Here is an 18,179-nt window from a genome sequence, read left to right on the forward strand (position 1 = left end):
AAAAGAAAAAGAGAGAAAACAGGTTCAGAAAAGATATACACAGGTTGAAGCAGAAGAATTGTAAATTAGAGCCTATCCTGGGCAACTCAGTGAGGCCCTACCTTAAAATACAAATAAAAAATAAAAATAAAAAGACCTAGGGATGTAGCTCAATGGCAAGTGTATCCCTAGCTTTGATCTCTAGTACAAGAGAAAGAGAGAATGAATGAACATGAATGTGGGACACTTATTCATCATTACTCATTCACTCAGGAAATATTTGCTGAGAATGTGCTAAGCTCTGTTCTACCTGTTAGTGACAGAGCTGTTGAAGACATGACTAAAAGCAAAAATAGAACCAATCAAGAGGAAAGGTAATAGAAATGAACTCAAAGAGGTAATGGAGTCTCAGACCAAATACGTACTTTGAAATATTGTCATGTCTTTAAGTTTTAAGAAGGAAAAGAGAAATGACTGGGTAATGGAGGAGCAGTCAATGCTGAATTACATTTAAAGTCTCATTCTGGAAGTTGTACTCAGAATAGAATCTAGGTGAACAATGGCAGAAGTAGGAGTACCACTTAGGATGGTACCATAGAATCCATACAAGTAAACATAGTACCTTGGATGAAGCAGTAAGGTGATGACAAGAAGCAGATTCTGGGTACCATTTTAAATGTAAAACTGGCAGGATTACATGGAATGTCCAAGAAAAAGAGCAAAATCAAGGATGGTACAATAAATTGAATTCCAATGCCCTAAACTTTGATCTAATGTTTGCTATGTCTCACAAACTTAATTCTGCTTATCACCACTAATGGACCAATGTTACTAATGAAACTCTTCATCTTCCTGTACTCTGTCTCCAGAAAAGAAATCTCTGTCCAAGTCTAGGTGCTGTGAGATCATTATTATGTATTATTTCTGTCTCCAAACCAAATCAGTTTCAAAATGCTCTTTAGATCTTCAAATCTGTCAAATTCTATTTCCAATGCTGTTGTCTTAGATCAGACCCTTATGTCTTGCCTAAACTCCCAGAATGAGGGCCAGAATAAAAAAAAAAATCATCCAACACCTATATAATCAAGCAAGTAGTTATACAATTTATAGTCACTATGTTCTTAGATTAAAAAAAAAACTTACAAATTGATTTACTTGCTTCTAATTTTTCCATATCCAAATGTATTTTTAAAAGACATTTCTAAACAAAAATTTGAAAGAAACGACTCAAAAGGAAAGAACAACTGGGATGGGGGAAAGGAGAAAAGAAAGGAAAAGAAAAGAAAAGAATACACACATACACACATAATATAGCTACGATAATTCTAATTTCAACTAGTTCATGAAAGGAAAAGTTAGTGCTCATGTTGTTTGATCAGTTTTGCATGTCTATATTCAATAATCTGAGAAACTACTTTGAAGATAACAATATGTAATATAATAATAATTGTTAATTTTCTATTGTCTTATTTTGAAATTCTATACTATTGTTTCTATACTCTAAAAATTTTTTGATGTTCTTCTGCTTCAATAGAGCTGAGGTTTTTTATGTGATGATTTCTCTGCCTGGATATAGTCTTAGATCACTATGTTTCTCACCTTCTTCCTTCATCAGTATATTCATCAAAACAAACCTACCTCAAGAAAATCCTTAGGTGCATAAACAGGTCGGAAAAGGCTTAAATCTATAGTAGGATAGATTAAAACAAAATATCAGTTAATATATAAAGCCTCTTTCCTATGTTTCTGTGTAAATAGAGTAATTAAAAAAATTTGCAGAATACTGAGTATTTGTCAATGTTCTAAATATTAAGAACACAAAAATGAAGACAGTTACTGTAACAGCCTAGATTATATATTATAGAAGATAAGTCTACTATTATAAATTGTGATCAATTATTCATAACTGAGTTGATAAAAAAGTATCAGTAAAATACAAAGCTTCCATATGAACAATCTTAAAGTACTTAGAATATGAGCATGATTTCTCTAGCTGTGTCCACATCTCTCCTCGGAATTCCAATCGCACACGGCTCCTCCGTTGTGGCACTTATTTCTTGCCTCATGCACCAAATTATTTTAGTAGTGATGAAGCTATGTACATATCCATCTATAAAATTATAAGCTTCTACTTGTCATATTAAATAAAATAGTGTTTTTGATGTTGAGTAGCTTTTGTTAACTGAACCCAGAAATTCTTAAAAATATTTTAATCCCTTGAATTTTTTTTTTCATGTTTTAAGCTATCCTTCACATCTCGATGTACTTAAGCCTGCAAAATATTTACCTTAATTAAAAGTTAAGCGTCTCAGGAATCTACTAAATAAATTTTACTTACTTTTTATCAAAATGTTTTTAAATGCTGCTTTATAAAAGGTTACATGATTTAAATATTCTCAAAATAGTGGAGAACAAAGATAAAAGGAATTCTTAAACTGCAAAGTAGAAGTTTAAGCAAACTGAACAGATGACAGGAAATTAACTCCGAGGGAAAGCTGCTGTCTTTCCACAGAGCTGCTCATTGTGCTATTTTGGATCCACAGCTAAGAAGGCGATTCTTTTTCCACTGCTACATTGTGCAGAAAGCTCTTTGTATACCTGGTTCATCAGTTCCCATTTCATTCCATTTATTAAGAAGTTCTTTCTGTTGTCCAACTGGTCTCTAAAAAGGTAATTTGAAAATTGGCTTTATTTTTGAAGATAGCAATGTAGCTTAGAGACAAAAATCAATAATGCATTTTAAAGTTTAAAGAAGCTGCTGTGAAACTGGGGAAATAATTCATTAAATACAGCCAACTTTTTACAATTACACTTTAATTTAGCTACTAAACTGTATGCAGTTTCAATGGCTCAGGTAGGATGTAGTGCTAATGAGTCCAAGAAAAGAAGGAAAATGAGCTGGACTGGTCAGCAAATTTCACAAAGAAAACCTGCTCCTCAGCCACTCCCTGCACCTCCTACCTCACCCAGCAGTGTCAGAAATGCCTCAAGGGGGACTGACCAAGAGACAGTGACTAAGCAAGGAGCAGCAGCATCGTCCTAGACGAAGACAGTCTATGACACAATGCTATAGATTTGGGCAGTTTTTCACATAAATTCTGCTTTGACACCATCTTTACAGTGCCTCCAGTGATTTATATTATCAGAATGCACTACATCTGGGAATGAACAACAGGCAGGGAAAATAAGTGAAAGGAATTTGTTCCCACCTAATTTTAAGCAACTATGTGGCATGTGGAAAATCCTCCAAATGACTTTCTTTTCTCATTTCTTCCCCCATAAAGCCCAGAGTGAAAGAGAAGTGGTGAGTATTGCATCTAAATAGAATTCACTTTGGCAGCCAAATGACAATTCCTATATCCAAAGGATGGTACCATATTGCCTGTGACAAGACCACTGAAGGCCTGAATTCTATCTCCAATTTAAGAAACATGGCTACTGTGCTCCATTAGCTAAAATGTAAAGAGACTAAAGGTAGTTAAAATCTTTAAAGTATACTCATCATTGTAGTCAAATGTTTAAATAATCTTATGTGTAGATTCCCTATTTCTGCTCTCAAAAATCTATTACAAGTCATTAAAATACACATCATGGAAATCTATATAGACTATACCCCACAATTAGCATTTGCAGATTTTATTTTAAAACAAGCTGATATAACAGTAAAAATGAAATAATGTGCCCGACAGCTGTATAACTTCATGACACTTTTCAGTAGTTAAATTCACAATAAAACAGCTAAGCAGAGAATATTAAAAGTACCTTTCGTGCCAGTGGGATACTCAGCTCAGTGCACATACTATTTAGACTCTTCAAAATTCTTTTTTCCCAACTTCCCTGAAACATAAGGAAAAATCTGTTATTGCTTTTGTCAACAGTATCCAAACTAACAAATTAAAATCATGAGTTATATAGAAATGGCAAGGCTCGTTGGGATTATCTTTGTTAGTTCATTAAACACACATTAAATATTGTCCACTGTGTGCCACATAGTACTATGTTGAGTGCGGTGAATTAAGCAGTGTTGTAGTTTGGCATTGAATACTGCCAACAGCTTATGTATTTAAGATCTACTCTGAAGGAAGGACTAGTGGGAGGAGGTACAACTTCAAGAGATGCAGCTAGTAGAAGAGCCTTAGGTTAACCAACGCATGTTTTTGAAGGGAATTATGGGACCTGATTCTTTCCTTTTTCTTCTGTTTCCTGGCCACAAGATGAATGGTTCTGGGGCTGGGGAGAGACAGCTCTACAGTCTTAAGCGCCTGCCTGGCAAGGGCAAGGACTTGGGTTCAATCCCTGGTACTGCATGCCATGCCAACTACCGAAACTGGGGGTGGTGGAGCATGCCTGTAATCCCAGCACTAGAGAGGCTGAGGCAGGAGGATCGCTATGAGTCCAAGCTATGCAGCGAGACCCTGTATCAAGTAAATAAATAAATACATAAATAAATAATTTTTAAAAGGTGAATGGTTCTGTGCTGCCACATACTGCCCCACCACTGGCATCATCAGCACCACTGGTGTCCAGCACAGGTCTAAAGGGATTTTCTCCACCTAATCATGGATTAAAACGTCTAAGACTGTGGGCCACAATAACCCTTTTCTGTATGCTACTTATCTAGGATGTTTTGTTATAACGATAACTAATACAAGCAGTGGATAACAGAAAATCTCAGTCCACATAGAACTGACATTCTCGTTGACACTGGTAATGAGTATAGATGGTAAAAATGCCAATAGACCTATGGAGATTAACACTGTAAAGAAAATAGCAGAAAACAAAAAGGTAAATGTAAGCATTTTATGTTTGCTATTTATGAATCCTATGAACCTATTCAAGTTAGTTGTAGATATTTTATACTACAATTTTTTCCAAACACAACATTCTACTCATAAGTACATTAGCATTTATATTCTTGCTTTGTTTTTGTTTTTGCAGTACTAGGGATTGAACTCAGGCCCTTGCACTTGCCAGGCAGGCGCTTATTCTACTGAGCTATCTCCCCAGCTAAAATACTTTATTTTGGGCTGGGAGATGGCTCAGAGGATAGCAAGCACAAGGGCCTGAGTTCAATCCCCAAGTACAAAATAAATAACTATTATTTTTGTTTGTTTTAGCATTTTTATTCTTAAATCCCGTCTTCTATGTGCCACAACGCTATGATCACATGTGATCATTCACCATGATTGTCAGCTTGACTTTCGGGTGTGTCTGTGGAGTTTGGCACGTAGCCTGGCAAAATGAGAGTGGAAGATCGATCAGACTGTGTGTGGCAGCATCGAGTACACTCCCAGCCCAGATGGAATGAAGGGAAAACAGGAGAAGGAAGTCGGCCTGCACTACAGAGCTCCGTTCTGCTTTCGTGGGTGCCATGTGTTCTACTACTACCATCATCTATAGACATAAGATTCCAGTTTCTTCAGCCTTTCAAATATGCAGCAAGCTTGCAAGCCTAGAGTCTAGAACTGAAGTGAATCTCACTGACTCCTCTTGTTAGGCAGCCTCCAGTTTCTTAAAGTGGGCAGTTACTATATCTTCTAGCTCTCCAATGTGCACACAGCCATTGTGGACTATCTTGCTCTGACTTTTTTTTCAGAACCAGGGATTGGACTCAGGCCCTTGTGCTTGCCAGGGAAGTGCTTATTCTACTGAGCCATCTCCCCGGCCCCTTTGCTCTGATACTTATCCAGTAAACCCTCAGGTACAGCTGTATATACATGCTGTACATATTCTCCTGTTGATTTTGTTCCTCTGGGTAACCCTAAATAATACCCATACCTAGATAAACTGATAATATTTCCTAATATTGTCTAATAGTTATTTTATATTCAAAAAATTTCAGTTGTTTACAGATTATATTTTATAGTTTTTCTTTTTAATCAGAGCCCATTCAACATTCACGTATTACATTTGGTTGTTATGCCTCTTTCAATGTAGTGTAATGTAAAATCTCTGTCCTTTACATTTTTTGTGATATTGACTATTTTGGAAAGAACAGGCCAGTTATCTTTCAGAAAGTGTCACAGTCTGGATTTGTCTTACTGTTTTTTATGAGTGTTGATTACCTTATTTTCTGGCCTACCTTTTATAAACTGGAATTTATAAGTTCATTTTATTAGTAAATCACAGATTTTATTACACACACACACACACACACACACATATATATATATATATATATAATATCACATATATTATAATACACTATTCTTTTCATGACAGGATAAAATTCTACAGAAAGTTTTGTCATTTCACTAAAATAAGCCTACAGGCCGTTTCTAATTCACTGAAGCCAAGCTAAAATAATAACTAAATTCTAAACCTCAGATATAAAGCATAGTTGTGGTTATTCAATAAAAGTAAAAGAATAACAACAATTCTTTTAAGTGGTGTTTATAAAATTTCAAGATGCTAATAAATGTAAATTGCTTTGAACAATGGCACAAATAATGGTAGCAATAATTCAGTAACTGACAAGTTTTACTGTAGCTCTGATTATTCATAGCTGGGGTTTTTAATTGCTATTTTATTTTATTGATACAGCATTTCACTATTTGTTCCAGGTGACCTTGAACTCACTATATACTCCAGGCTGGCTTCACACTTGCAGCTATCCTCCTGCCTTAGCCTCTTAAGTGTCGGGATTACAGGTGTGCACCACCACGCCCAGCTCACATGGCTGTTTTTAAATATATATATTTAAACACATTGGTACATTTCTTTACCTGGAATATGTTCCCGATATTCTGTTTCAACACCCTTATTCTTACTTGATCTAGATAAATCTTAGTCATCTTTCAAGTACCAACTTAGAAATCATTTCCCCTACTAAGCCTCCTCTCACCAGAGACCAGAGTGCTGTTCCTACAGCCTCTCCTGGCACCTTGTCCTTAACTCACCCAGCACATATTTCACCTGGGTTACACTTAAGAGGTTCTCAATTAATACAACTGATTTCTACTTTACATAATCTGAAGCATTGTAAAAATATTAATACAACGCCCTAAGCAACAAATGAACAGAAAATAATTCATCTGTAGGACAATAATGTACTATAAACTCATACAAAATACTCCACAAACTTGCTCCGTTACATTTATATGCAATACCCTCCTTTTCCTATATAGTTTTCTTAAATCCAGGGCTTATTTGGTACTCCTTATTTGAGTAATATTGATCAAGCTTTAATTCTAACAACATAATATTCATTCCACTCCTAGCAACCTAAAATATACTATATTTTGATAGATCTTATTCATCTTTTAGATCTCAGTTTAAAAATATCACTTCCCTTATAAGATTTCTGACACCTGCTCTTTCCACCCCAAATTGTAGAGGAAGCATATAAGAAAAGGTTTATATTTCAAATTCCATTTCTAACTAAATTATTACTATGAAAATAGAATTTTTGCAGATATTAGAAATCCATGCTGGCATGGTAGTGCACGCCTGTTGCCTGTTATTCTAATACTTAGGGGACTTGGGTAGAGACCCTATCCCAAAACCAAAAATAAAAAGGGCTGTGGTGTAGCTCAGTGTGAAGGCCCCAGTTCAATCACAAGTCCTGCCAAGAAAAAGATTCCAATATCTACATTTTTATTATTTATCTTAATAAAGAGCTAAATTGTTATTGAGCCATGGTTTCAAATGTTTTTGTATTCACCCATTCATGAAAGCAGCTATAAAGTTGATAAAAAGATAGTATAAAATTAAAGTTGCAATAGACATCAATGAGTGGCCTATAATATACACTGTACATGCATATCTAAAGACTGAAATACTCTACTCTAATGTCGTATAACACTTACCAAAAACTTAAATATGAAGACAATTAAAAACAGAAAGATGACTTTTACAATGACATTCTAACAAGTTATTGCTAACTAATCCTTTAAAGAATTAGTTTTGCTAAAACAGTTAACTGTTTTCTGTAAAGTACAATTAAATATCTGACTATGCAAAGAATTTTAGTTTACCAAGTTTAAACTGAATAGTAGGAATAATAGAGAAAATGGTTAAAAGAAAGAATTGCACAGAAGAGAAATAAGACATGAGAAGCCAGTATTTAGAATGGAAAGAGAGTTGAGGAATTACCTCCATTGATTAAGTGCTATTTTATTAGTTATATGAAACATGCACCATTATCCTCACTTTATAAATGAGGAAACTTTTAAGAAGAACAACTGAGGACAGAATATATTAAGACCTGAATAAGCCAGGCATGATGGCACATGCTTGTAATCTGAGCTTTCATGAGGCTGAAGCAGGAGGATTACAAGTTTGAGGGCCACCTGGTAACACAGTAAGATATAGTCTCAAAAAACAAAAAAGGACTGAGGAAATTTCTTTGCTACACAACTGAAGAAGAGATACAGCCTAGGAAGAAACACAGAATGTGGCTAAAAATTGAGATAGAGAAAAGATGTTGAATTCGGGACTTTTTTGGTTAAAACAGGAGTAAGTGACATAATATCTAATATTTCAAATAATGAAAAGACATTGATTAAACAACTATTTATTGGGCATCTATTAAAAACATGTCACAAAAGTTGCATAAAATATAATTATTGTCACTAAGAAATCCATGACTTTCTTGGCGAAGGTGGGGAGGATAAGGTACACACATAAATAATGTGGGATAGGATTCCAACTGTTCATATAAGTTCTAACAGTCCACATGTCATACGTCACAGAGAGATCGCAATAGAATGAACCAAGAAGAGGAAGTGGCAGCTACGTTCAGCACAACTTCTTCCTGGCAGTGTAACATATACCACTTCCTTTAAAATCCTGAAAAGAATAAAAGTGAATCCAGTGTCTGAATATGTCTTCTCCATCCCTTGGCCTCACACCCATGAGCCAATGAAAAGGCAGCCAGGGCTTTCCAAGGTACTCCTCAGAACTGTAGTCAAACATTCAGAGACATTTCTGTAGAAATCTTGAGTGGTTGCAGAGGTGACTTACATAGACGTCAGAAACAGGAACAGAATTTTTGACAATGAAGGGGATTGGGGGCCTGAGAAAAAGAGCCAAGCAGCTACTTTCAAGGTAAACAATCTTTTAGGTTTCCTTAAGAGCTCTCAGCAATGTCCATGTTTTGTTCGCGCACTGATGCACTGACCAACATATATATGGAATATGTGCCAAGCGTAAAACTAGGCCAAGGCAGTAAAGTCATTAAGAACCACATGACCATTTAACTGTGAAGAAAAAATTGTTCCAAGAAAAGAAAGATTTAACAAACATAAGGCTTAATTCACTGAAATTGTGAATTCTTGGGCTCCAGAAATCCTCAAACAAAAGAAGAAAGGAGATGAACACTTGCCAGAGTTTGAACTGGATAAATGTGAAGGCTCTTCTGGCAACAGTTTTATAGACATTTATTTTTGTCTAAGCCCCATCTGTGGAGGTGACTATGGAAGCTCTAATTCTCAAAAAGAAATGTGCAAGAACACAAGATCATGCTATTGGTAACATAAAACTTCAAAGTATACTAGCGCCAAAATAAGTTGACTAAATCTAATGGTTCCCACCCAAAAGACTTGCAAACTAAGCTCAAAGCCTTACAATGTTATATAATAGGACAATGAGTGGCCTTTTCAATTTATAATGTTTAAATAGGAAACCATTTATTTTTACGCAAACTCATAACTTCTCTAAATGAAATTATTATTGCTTCAAATCAATTTACCTAAAAATCAGAATCTATCGAAATCATTCAAAGGATTTCAAGAGTTTTACAAATAAGGCCATGAAAGGCAAAATACTGATTTTTAAAAATCACTAGTGTTTTAAAATCCTTTAACTATATACTGTAGACTGCTACATTTTTATAATAATGATACAAATAAGAAGTATTTATAAAGCATGTAATAACCATATAACTTGTTTAAAAATCTTATGAAATCTTAGAACTAAAATTACTTTCTTTACCCTGATAAAAAGTAAAATAAGATAATTATATGCCAACTATATATGGGAAAATATTTTAGTAATTCTCTAATTATAAGAATGACACATTTCCTTTATTGTACTGTTGATTTCCACAGGTCTATTGAAAAAAAGGAATAGTTAATGCTTAAATATTTTTTCTTAATTTTTTGACAAGTTTCTCATGCTTATATCTGGTAATCTGAACAACTAATTTGAAGACAACAGCTGCAATATACCAACCATTGTTGAATTCCTATCATCTTGTTTAGTGTATTGTCTCTAATGTTAATTTTTATTCTCCTCTAAAAATTCAAATAAATGACACATTTATTCTAGATAATTCATAAAACAGAATATGTAAAGAATAAGTATATAGCCATAACTTCATCACTAAAAAGAAAAACCTTTTTTTTCTATGTGTGTTTGTAATTGAGACACACATACACACACAGACTTTTTTTTACAGGCATGTATTTGGTACAGGGTCTCACAATGAAGCTCTGACTCAAAGTGATCCTCCTGTTCCAGCCTCCCTAGCACTCAGATCACAGGTGTGTACCACCATGCCCAGTTTCAGTGGCTGGCCCTGTGGCCCAGGACAAGGCCAGCATGGCATGTGTTATTGGGGATTGCAACTGAGTCTTATGTTTGCCAGTCAGGTGCTTAGACCACTGAGCTATTGCCTGGACCCCAGACTTTTTATTAAAGTGTAATTGCATATTGTTTTTATACTTAGTTTCCATAGAATACTGTATGAATTGTCCTACTTCATTAAATTTCATCAAAAATTACACCTTTCATACTTGTATAATATTGTCTTTTCAAGACTCTGTGTTACATTAACAGCAAGCTCTGTTACTGTTCATTTAAATTCTTTTACTTTTCCGACTATAGTCATGAACATAAATTTGTTTCTGATTCCTTATATAAAGTCCTAAAGGTGGACTTGTTAGATTAAAAGGTATGAATATATTATTGGATGGTACATTATTTTTTTCTTTTATAATTCATTTCTCAAAGAAATATGCATGGAACATCTACCATGGGCAAGGCACTGTGTTCAGAGATACAGTGGTGAAAAGACAACTACTACCTTCACCAAGACTGTAGAGTCTTTAGTGGTGATACACAGAATTCACACGGAACCCGCTCATGTAGTATGGAAGTACACAGTGCCTTTTGTGTGAAGGGTGGTAGACACAGAAAAACTATTTGATATCTGAGATCTGAGGGCCAGAGAGCTTCTTAAACAACAGAAGCTGATCATCTAAGTGATATACAAAAGTTAGCCAGAAATACATAGGATTGGGGAGGCCGTTTCAGATAGAAGTAATGAAATAAGCAAGCATTCTGCTGAAGCAAGTGAAGGAAGTTAAGTAGGACTTCAAAGACAAATGTAGATGTGTATGCAGTGGGGGCTGGGATAAAAGGAGAAAAAGAGGCAGTGTGAGAAGGCAAGAGATGACAAATGGAGTAGCAAAAAGGGGCAAGATCACTGATAGAGTTGTAAGCTACTGTAAGGAATTTCAACTCCATCTTGCAAGGCTAGGACTATTATGAAATGGGATGACAATTCAGAAGGCAAATAAGGGAGTAAAAACTGAAATAATGTAAAACTAATCGAATTCTCATTTTTGCTCAGGGCACTAGATAGATAGAAAACAGTAAATTCAATGGCACACTATATCCTGAGTTTTCTTGAGCACCCTGGTCCAGATCACTAGTAGTGTAGGTCCTGGAGCCAGTCTGCACAGGTCCAGTCCTAGCTCACTGGGATATTAGCACTGTGAGGCAGACTTACATGAGACCACAAGAATAACTTAACTCAGAGGACTTTTATAAAGAAAACACTAACATGGTAGCTGACACATAATTAGAGCTCCATGTGCTTACCAGTTAGTATTAGTTCTCAAGAAAGCTTGTGTGCTTATAAACATCATGCTGAATATTAGTCTATCCATGACTATTGTCTTGGAAACGTGTACTAAAGTTGTTCCCAAAGCAGCGAACATCATACAATTTTAATTAACACTGGGTTAAATAAAATTAAACAGCTTTTTTTTTTTTTTTTTTTTTGTATTTTTAGTACAGAGCCTATAGGGTCTCACTATGTAGATCAGACTCGAGGTGATTCGTCTGTGTTCAGCCTCCCAAGAGCTGGGATTACAGACATGTGCCACCACACCCAGTCTCAATGGCTGTCTCAGTGCACCTGGGGGTGGGGTTGGCACAGCATGCTGGGGATCGAACCCCAGCTTCTGGGTCTGCCTAAAAAGGTGCTTTAATCCGCTGAGCTATTTGGCTGGCCCTAAATAGTTTTCTTAGCTGCTGAATTTCTCTGAGTCTGTTTTAACTTTTCAGAATAAAATTGTGAGCAACAAAAGGAATACTAAATTAAAACACAAGTATAGAAGTAATATACATGAATCTCAGCTGAAGATAGAACTCAACAGCAGAGTTCTGGCCTAACATGTAAGGACCTGGATTCAATCCCATTACAATCAATCAAAGCATCAGTAAAACTGGTAAAAAATAAATAAATTAATTAATTAAAAAGTCCATGAGCACACATTAATATAAATAAATGATTGAAAAAATAAATGGTGAAAAAGAGACAGAGACTCTTTCAGACAGAGGAATTTCAAGTAACTTTTATGGACATTAGTCCCTCAAGGAGGGGAAGCAGAATTCCCCATTCCTTAAGTGTAGGCTATTTATAGTGACTTCCACCCAAAGAATACAATGTACACAGAAAGGAAAAGGAGTAATATTATAGTGGAGAAAAGACACAAACTCTACCTTAGACAGATGACTGAGTTCAATATTATTGTTAACAATGATAAATCATGTTGATAATACATAGCTAGATATGATATAAGGGCAAATGCTATTTTATATCTGTGGTCTTTCTTGAAAAAACTCACAATCCCAGTCTAGCTATGAGAAAAACATTAGATTATTTCCAACAGAAAGATATACTACAAAATACCTGACCAGTACTTCTCAAAACTGTCAAGGTCATCAAAAGCAAGAAAAGTCTGGGAAGTTGTCATAGCCAAGAGGAGCCTAAAGACCTTTGACAACCATATATAATAATATTTGGGTGAGATCCTAGAACAGTGAAAAGACATTAGGTTAACACTAAGGAAATCTCAATAAAGTATGGATATTTGTTAATAATAGTGTATCAATCAATTTTGGCTCATCAATTGTAACAAATGTACTACACTAATGTGAAATGTTAATAAAAAGGGAAACTGGGCATGGGATCTGTGAGAACTCTGGACTGCCTTCTCAAAACTCTTCTAAACAACATAGCACATTAAAAATACACATTACACTGATTCACCAAGAAAAATGTAGTGTGTATAAGAATTTTCTTAGAGGGGCTGGAGAGATAGTTCAGTGGAATAAGCGCTTCCCTGGCAAGGGCAAGGGCCTGAGTTCAATCCCCGGTTCTGCAAAAAAAAAAAGAATTTTCTCAAATAAATTTTACAATGTCATCTCAGAAAATCAGTTCCTATTCAGCTTACCAAAAGTCACAAGCTAAGTTATCTCAACTTTGAAAGAATTTGTAAAACATTCATGAAAAAAAGGGTTCGAGTTTTCCAGCATAAAGTTCTAAAATAGTTCCTCTTCATGCTTTACTGGAAAACAAACACTAAGTGGATTTCTAAAAGTTCTTTTTGGATACAAAGAACAGAGAACAATCTGTTAAGAATCCACATGGACCCTCCCTTCTTAGTTCTACAAAACTTGTTGGCTACCTCCGTATCTCACAGTACTTCCTGTGGTGCCAGCTACTATGTCCAAGTCTTATTTCAAGTATTAACTCATAATAGTTAGCTAGAGTCTGTATCTCATTTGCTTTTTCATCTCCACAGCATAATGTCTTCTCAGCAGTTATTTCATAAAGGAAATATTATACTGTTAGGTAGAAGAGATGGCAAACCCTTTTACTGCTGATACAACTTCTAAATTCCTGCCATATAAATATTAATGTATTAGACATGACAAGTATGCAAAAATATTTTTAAACTGTTAATTCCTTGAAAAGATGTATAGTAAAAGTCAGATGTAAGTAGAAATTACCATAATAGAATGTTCTATAGTAAGGGTTAGGAAATGATAAAGAGCTGTAAGATTTGAAGAAGAGACGTCCTTTTCAACAGGTTAACCAACAACGTCAGAGAAGAGACACCATTTGTGACCATTATTGCTGATATGTCCACTTCTCTGGGTTAAGAAATGCTGAACAGATCAGTAAACAGTGCTTTTGGTGTGGCTGACGAGTCATGAGACACAGCCTTAGGGGCTCTCTGTGGCCCTTTGCCTATTCCTATCTGGTATTCTTCCCCTGCTCTGTTTCTAAGATGCCATAAACTAAGCAACTTTGTCCCACCATGCCTTTCCATCAATGACTATGCTCAATAACCTCAAGCCATGGCTAAATTAAAACTTTTATTCTTTAAATTGTGGGAGTCAGGTATTGTGTCTCAGTGATGAAAACTGGTGCTATGAATGGGCTTGTTACTGTAAATGCATCTGACCATGTGGTTTAGCAATCTCTGAAGTAGGTAGGGAGATGGAGTTTGGGAAGGCTTGGAGACGTTGGTTAGACACCTGATAATGTTGCATGCAGAGCTTGATATGATTCTGATTACAGCTCAGAGGACCAGAATGCTGATAGAAATGCAGGCAGAAAAGGGCAGGCTCAGTTCAGAACAAGGACTCTAGTGGCATTTAAAAATCATTTACATTTTTATTCATGTCCTGAGACTTCACAGGAGACTAGAATGATGAACTAATTAAGCTGGCAGAGTTCATTTCAAGACATCTCAGGGTTGGCAAGATAGCTCAGGGGACTAAGCACCTGCTTAGGCAAGCACAGGGACCAGGGCTCAATCCCTGGCACCACATGCTGTGCTGGCCCTGCCCCAGGCATGCTGAACCAGCCACTAAGACTGGGCATGGTGGTACACACCTGTAATCTCAGCGCTGGGGAGGCTGAAAATAGGAGGATCACTCTATAAGTCCAAGCTGTGTAGTGAGACCCTGTACCAAATAAATTTTTTAAAAAAGACAGCTCAGTATTCAGGCTGTAGCATGAGTACCATGAACAACTTTAGCCATATTTATAGTGAGAAATAAGGAAAAAAAGACAAAGCAAAACATTTTGAAAAACTTAAATTTGGGCCCAAGAAAAATTATACATAAATTTGGAGCCAAAGTAGATGTGGCTGTCTGAGTTTAGCACTATTAAAAGGAAATTTAGTACTTTCTATAGGGACAAAAAGATGCTTTCAGAGCATCTCAGGAAACACAAGACTCGAGGATAAAAAATTTTCAGACTCTCATTTGAGTCCCTGGGACCTTGCTTGAAAGAGCCTCCTGTGGAATTCGTTTCCTGGGATTCGTTCACTATGCTTAGTGCCAAGGCGTTTAGAGGTTACTCAGTCATGATCACGGGGACCTGGATAATGCCTCCACTGACAGTAGAGCTTGATGTTGTCCATGTGACGCTGGTTTTATTGGGAAATAAAATACAAGAATTGTGGGGTAAAAGAGGCTTCCACCTTAATTTGAAAGGAATGCCTAAAGACTAGGCTAGGAGTACTGCAACACTCAAAGCTGTGAAAATGAATCCTTAGGTGCAGTGGACAGCCCAGGAAGTAAGAGATGCCTGGAATGCCAAATGTCTGCCACAAGCTGTGAACAGGTCAGAGCCATGTGGGCTGCAACTGGAAAATGCATAGGGACTAGGCGCTAAAGCCATTTGGAACCCATATTTTACCAACATGTGCCCTGTATAGCAGATATAGAATTGCAAGAATTAATGCCTGGCCTGCTGTGTTTTAGTCTTGCTTTGCAAGTGAAATTCTCACTGAAGGTTTGTTTAAAGGCACTAAAATACATTATTAAGGTTTATCTCCTTGTAATTAAAGTTAATAGCATAGATAGTTGCTATGGTTTATATCCAGCTATCCCCCTAGTTCCTAAAGCACTCATAGGTGGGGCCTTTCAGAGTGACTGAATCATATGATTCTGGATTAGTTTAACTATGCTGATTAAATTAGCATAGTTCTGGGTGGTACTAACAAATAGGCTTTTACTGTGGATGGAACAAAAGGCGAAGAAGGAAGGCTAGCTTCTTCCTGTCTGCTTGTAAGAACAACAAAACATTCCTGCAAGGACAAGGATGAAACATGGGAGGCAATGAGGAAGCTATGGTTTCCCCAGGTATCTTATCTTCAGCAGATTTTATCTTGCCCTCTGAGTGTCACAGCAGTCATTAGCCACAGGGCTTCCAGCTGTGACCATAAAAGAATAGGGAGTTTCCACATTCCAAGCTGGCTCAATGGCAAAACAAGGACAAACTTTGGATGTACCCTAGACTCAATTTATAACTCATGGTCCCCAACAGCCTCACCCTCATATGATGTACCAAATAAGTACTGACAGTCCAATAAATCTTTGTCTTAGTTTCAAGAGACTTCTGACCTTCCTTGATCTGCCCAACAATATTATACTGTTTTTTTTTTTTTATTTCATCCTTTTCTGTACACTCGTTCATAAGAGTGGAATGTTGGTCAGCACCTGACAGAAAGGAATAAGAGAGTATCAAGTGCTGTGGAGAACCTAAGGGATGGAAATGATCAGGTCCAGACCACAAACTGTTAGTGCAAAGGAGAAAACTGCCTACCAGAACAAGGACCCAAAGAGCTGGATGTTACGTGGGGACCAAATTGATTGAGCGTGTTTTGTGGGTTAGGCCCTATCACAGATGCTAAGTGTAAAAAAGCAAGTCACCACTCTTTAAAAAATGAATAATTTAGTTCAAGTGTTGGCAGGCCTTCTGCATAGGGCAGACAGAAGGTCTTTGTATGCCATAAGGTCTCTACTGTAACCATTCAACTCTGTCTTAGTGCAAAAGCAGCTGTAAAAAAGTACAAAAATGAACATGACTAGTTTCAAAAACAAGTATACCTTATTAATTGCTAGAGTTTCCCAGCAAAAGATATTCTTTTTGTCAACTGATTTACTTACGATTTATTTCCCCTATATATAAAATTATAAAAATTTCCAAGTACACAACAGGTGAAAAAATTCAGTAAACATCCATATACAAACCCCCTAAATTCTTTTTTTTTTTTTTTTTGAGGAAGCAGGGTTTGAACTCAGGCCCTTATGCTTGCCAGGGAAGCGCTTATTCTACTGAGCCATCTCCTTGGCCCCAAAATCTCCTAAATTCTAACATTAACATCTTACTATCCTCACTTTAATATATTTACATAACCATTTATCCAGTTTTCTTTCATTTGAAAACCCATCTCATTTTTATATTTATCTGAAATTAAGCTACAGACATTAGTATACTTTCCCCAAAATACTTCAACATGCATAATTGACTAGAGATCCATAGTTTGGGTTCATTTGTCTTCCTTGAGATAAAATTTACACACAACAATATGGCCAAATCTAAGTGCTATTCCATGAAGTTCAGTGAATATATCCCATAGAAGCCTAAATCATTACTAACACACTGAATATATCCATCGTCCACAGCAAATTCCCGTATGTCCTTCAGCAAATCTTTACCTTCAGCTTCCCAGAGGTAATCATTGTTCTGAATTTCTTCCACCACATATTAATTTTACCCTTTCTAGAACTTCATATTAATGGAAAAATGCAAAATACACTTTTTTGTTGTTGTTGTTTTGGCAGAACCGGGGATTGAACTCAGGCCCTTCTACTTGCCAAGGAAGAGCTTATTCTACTGACCCATCTCCCTGGCCCAGAGTATACATTTTTTATGTAAAGTTCCTTTTACATAATGTTCTGAGATTTAGGTACATTACTGTGTGCATTTATAATTCATCTTTATTACTGAATAGTAGTATATTGTATGAAAGAAATAGCTCATTAGTTAATCTCCAACTGATTAATAGCTGGGCTGTCTCCAGTTGGGGTTTCATATGAATAAAGCTGTTATGAGAGTTATCACACAAATCTTTGTGGACACTTGTTTTCCTTTATCTTGGGTAAATATCTGGGTATGGAATTTATGGATAGGAGATATATATTTTTCATAAAAACTGTCAACTTTTTCCAGAGTAGTCATGCCATTTTGCATGTATTTTAATGAAGTATAAAAATTCACCTTGAGACCCAGTCCTAGCCCAGGTCCGGTGAGTGTGCGGAGAGCTTCCTGCTACACTGCGCCAGCGGGACCAGTCCAAGCCCAGGCGCAGCGTGGGCCGGACCCT

At 36.3% G+C, this 18,179-nt stretch overlaps 1 protein-coding gene across 1 annotated transcript in view; it reads right to left on the reverse strand.

Annotated features, from left to right (window-relative positions):
- The window catches only part of Tbc1d19 (TBC1 domain family member 19), a 149,114-nt gene that overhangs the window by 101,741 nt on the left and 29,194 nt on the right, over positions 1-18,179 (reverse strand). Inside the window, exons 5-7 of the mRNA XM_023699179.1 lie at positions 3,742-3,816; positions 2,578-2,641; positions 1,618-1,664 (exon numbers count right to left, since the gene is read on the reverse strand). Coding sequence (XP_023554947.1) covers positions 1,618-1,664; positions 2,578-2,641; positions 3,742-3,816 — 186 coding nt within the window. The remainder of the gene's footprint in view (positions 1-1,617; positions 1,665-2,577; positions 2,642-3,741; positions 3,817-18,179) is intronic.

This window comes from Octodon degus, unplaced genomic scaffold, assembly GCF_000260255.1.
Source record: "Octodon degus isolate 3935 unplaced genomic scaffold, OctDeg1.0 scaffold00006, whole genome shotgun sequence".
Classification (NCBI taxonomy): Eukaryota; Metazoa; Chordata; class Mammalia; order Rodentia; family Octodontidae; genus Octodon; species Octodon degus.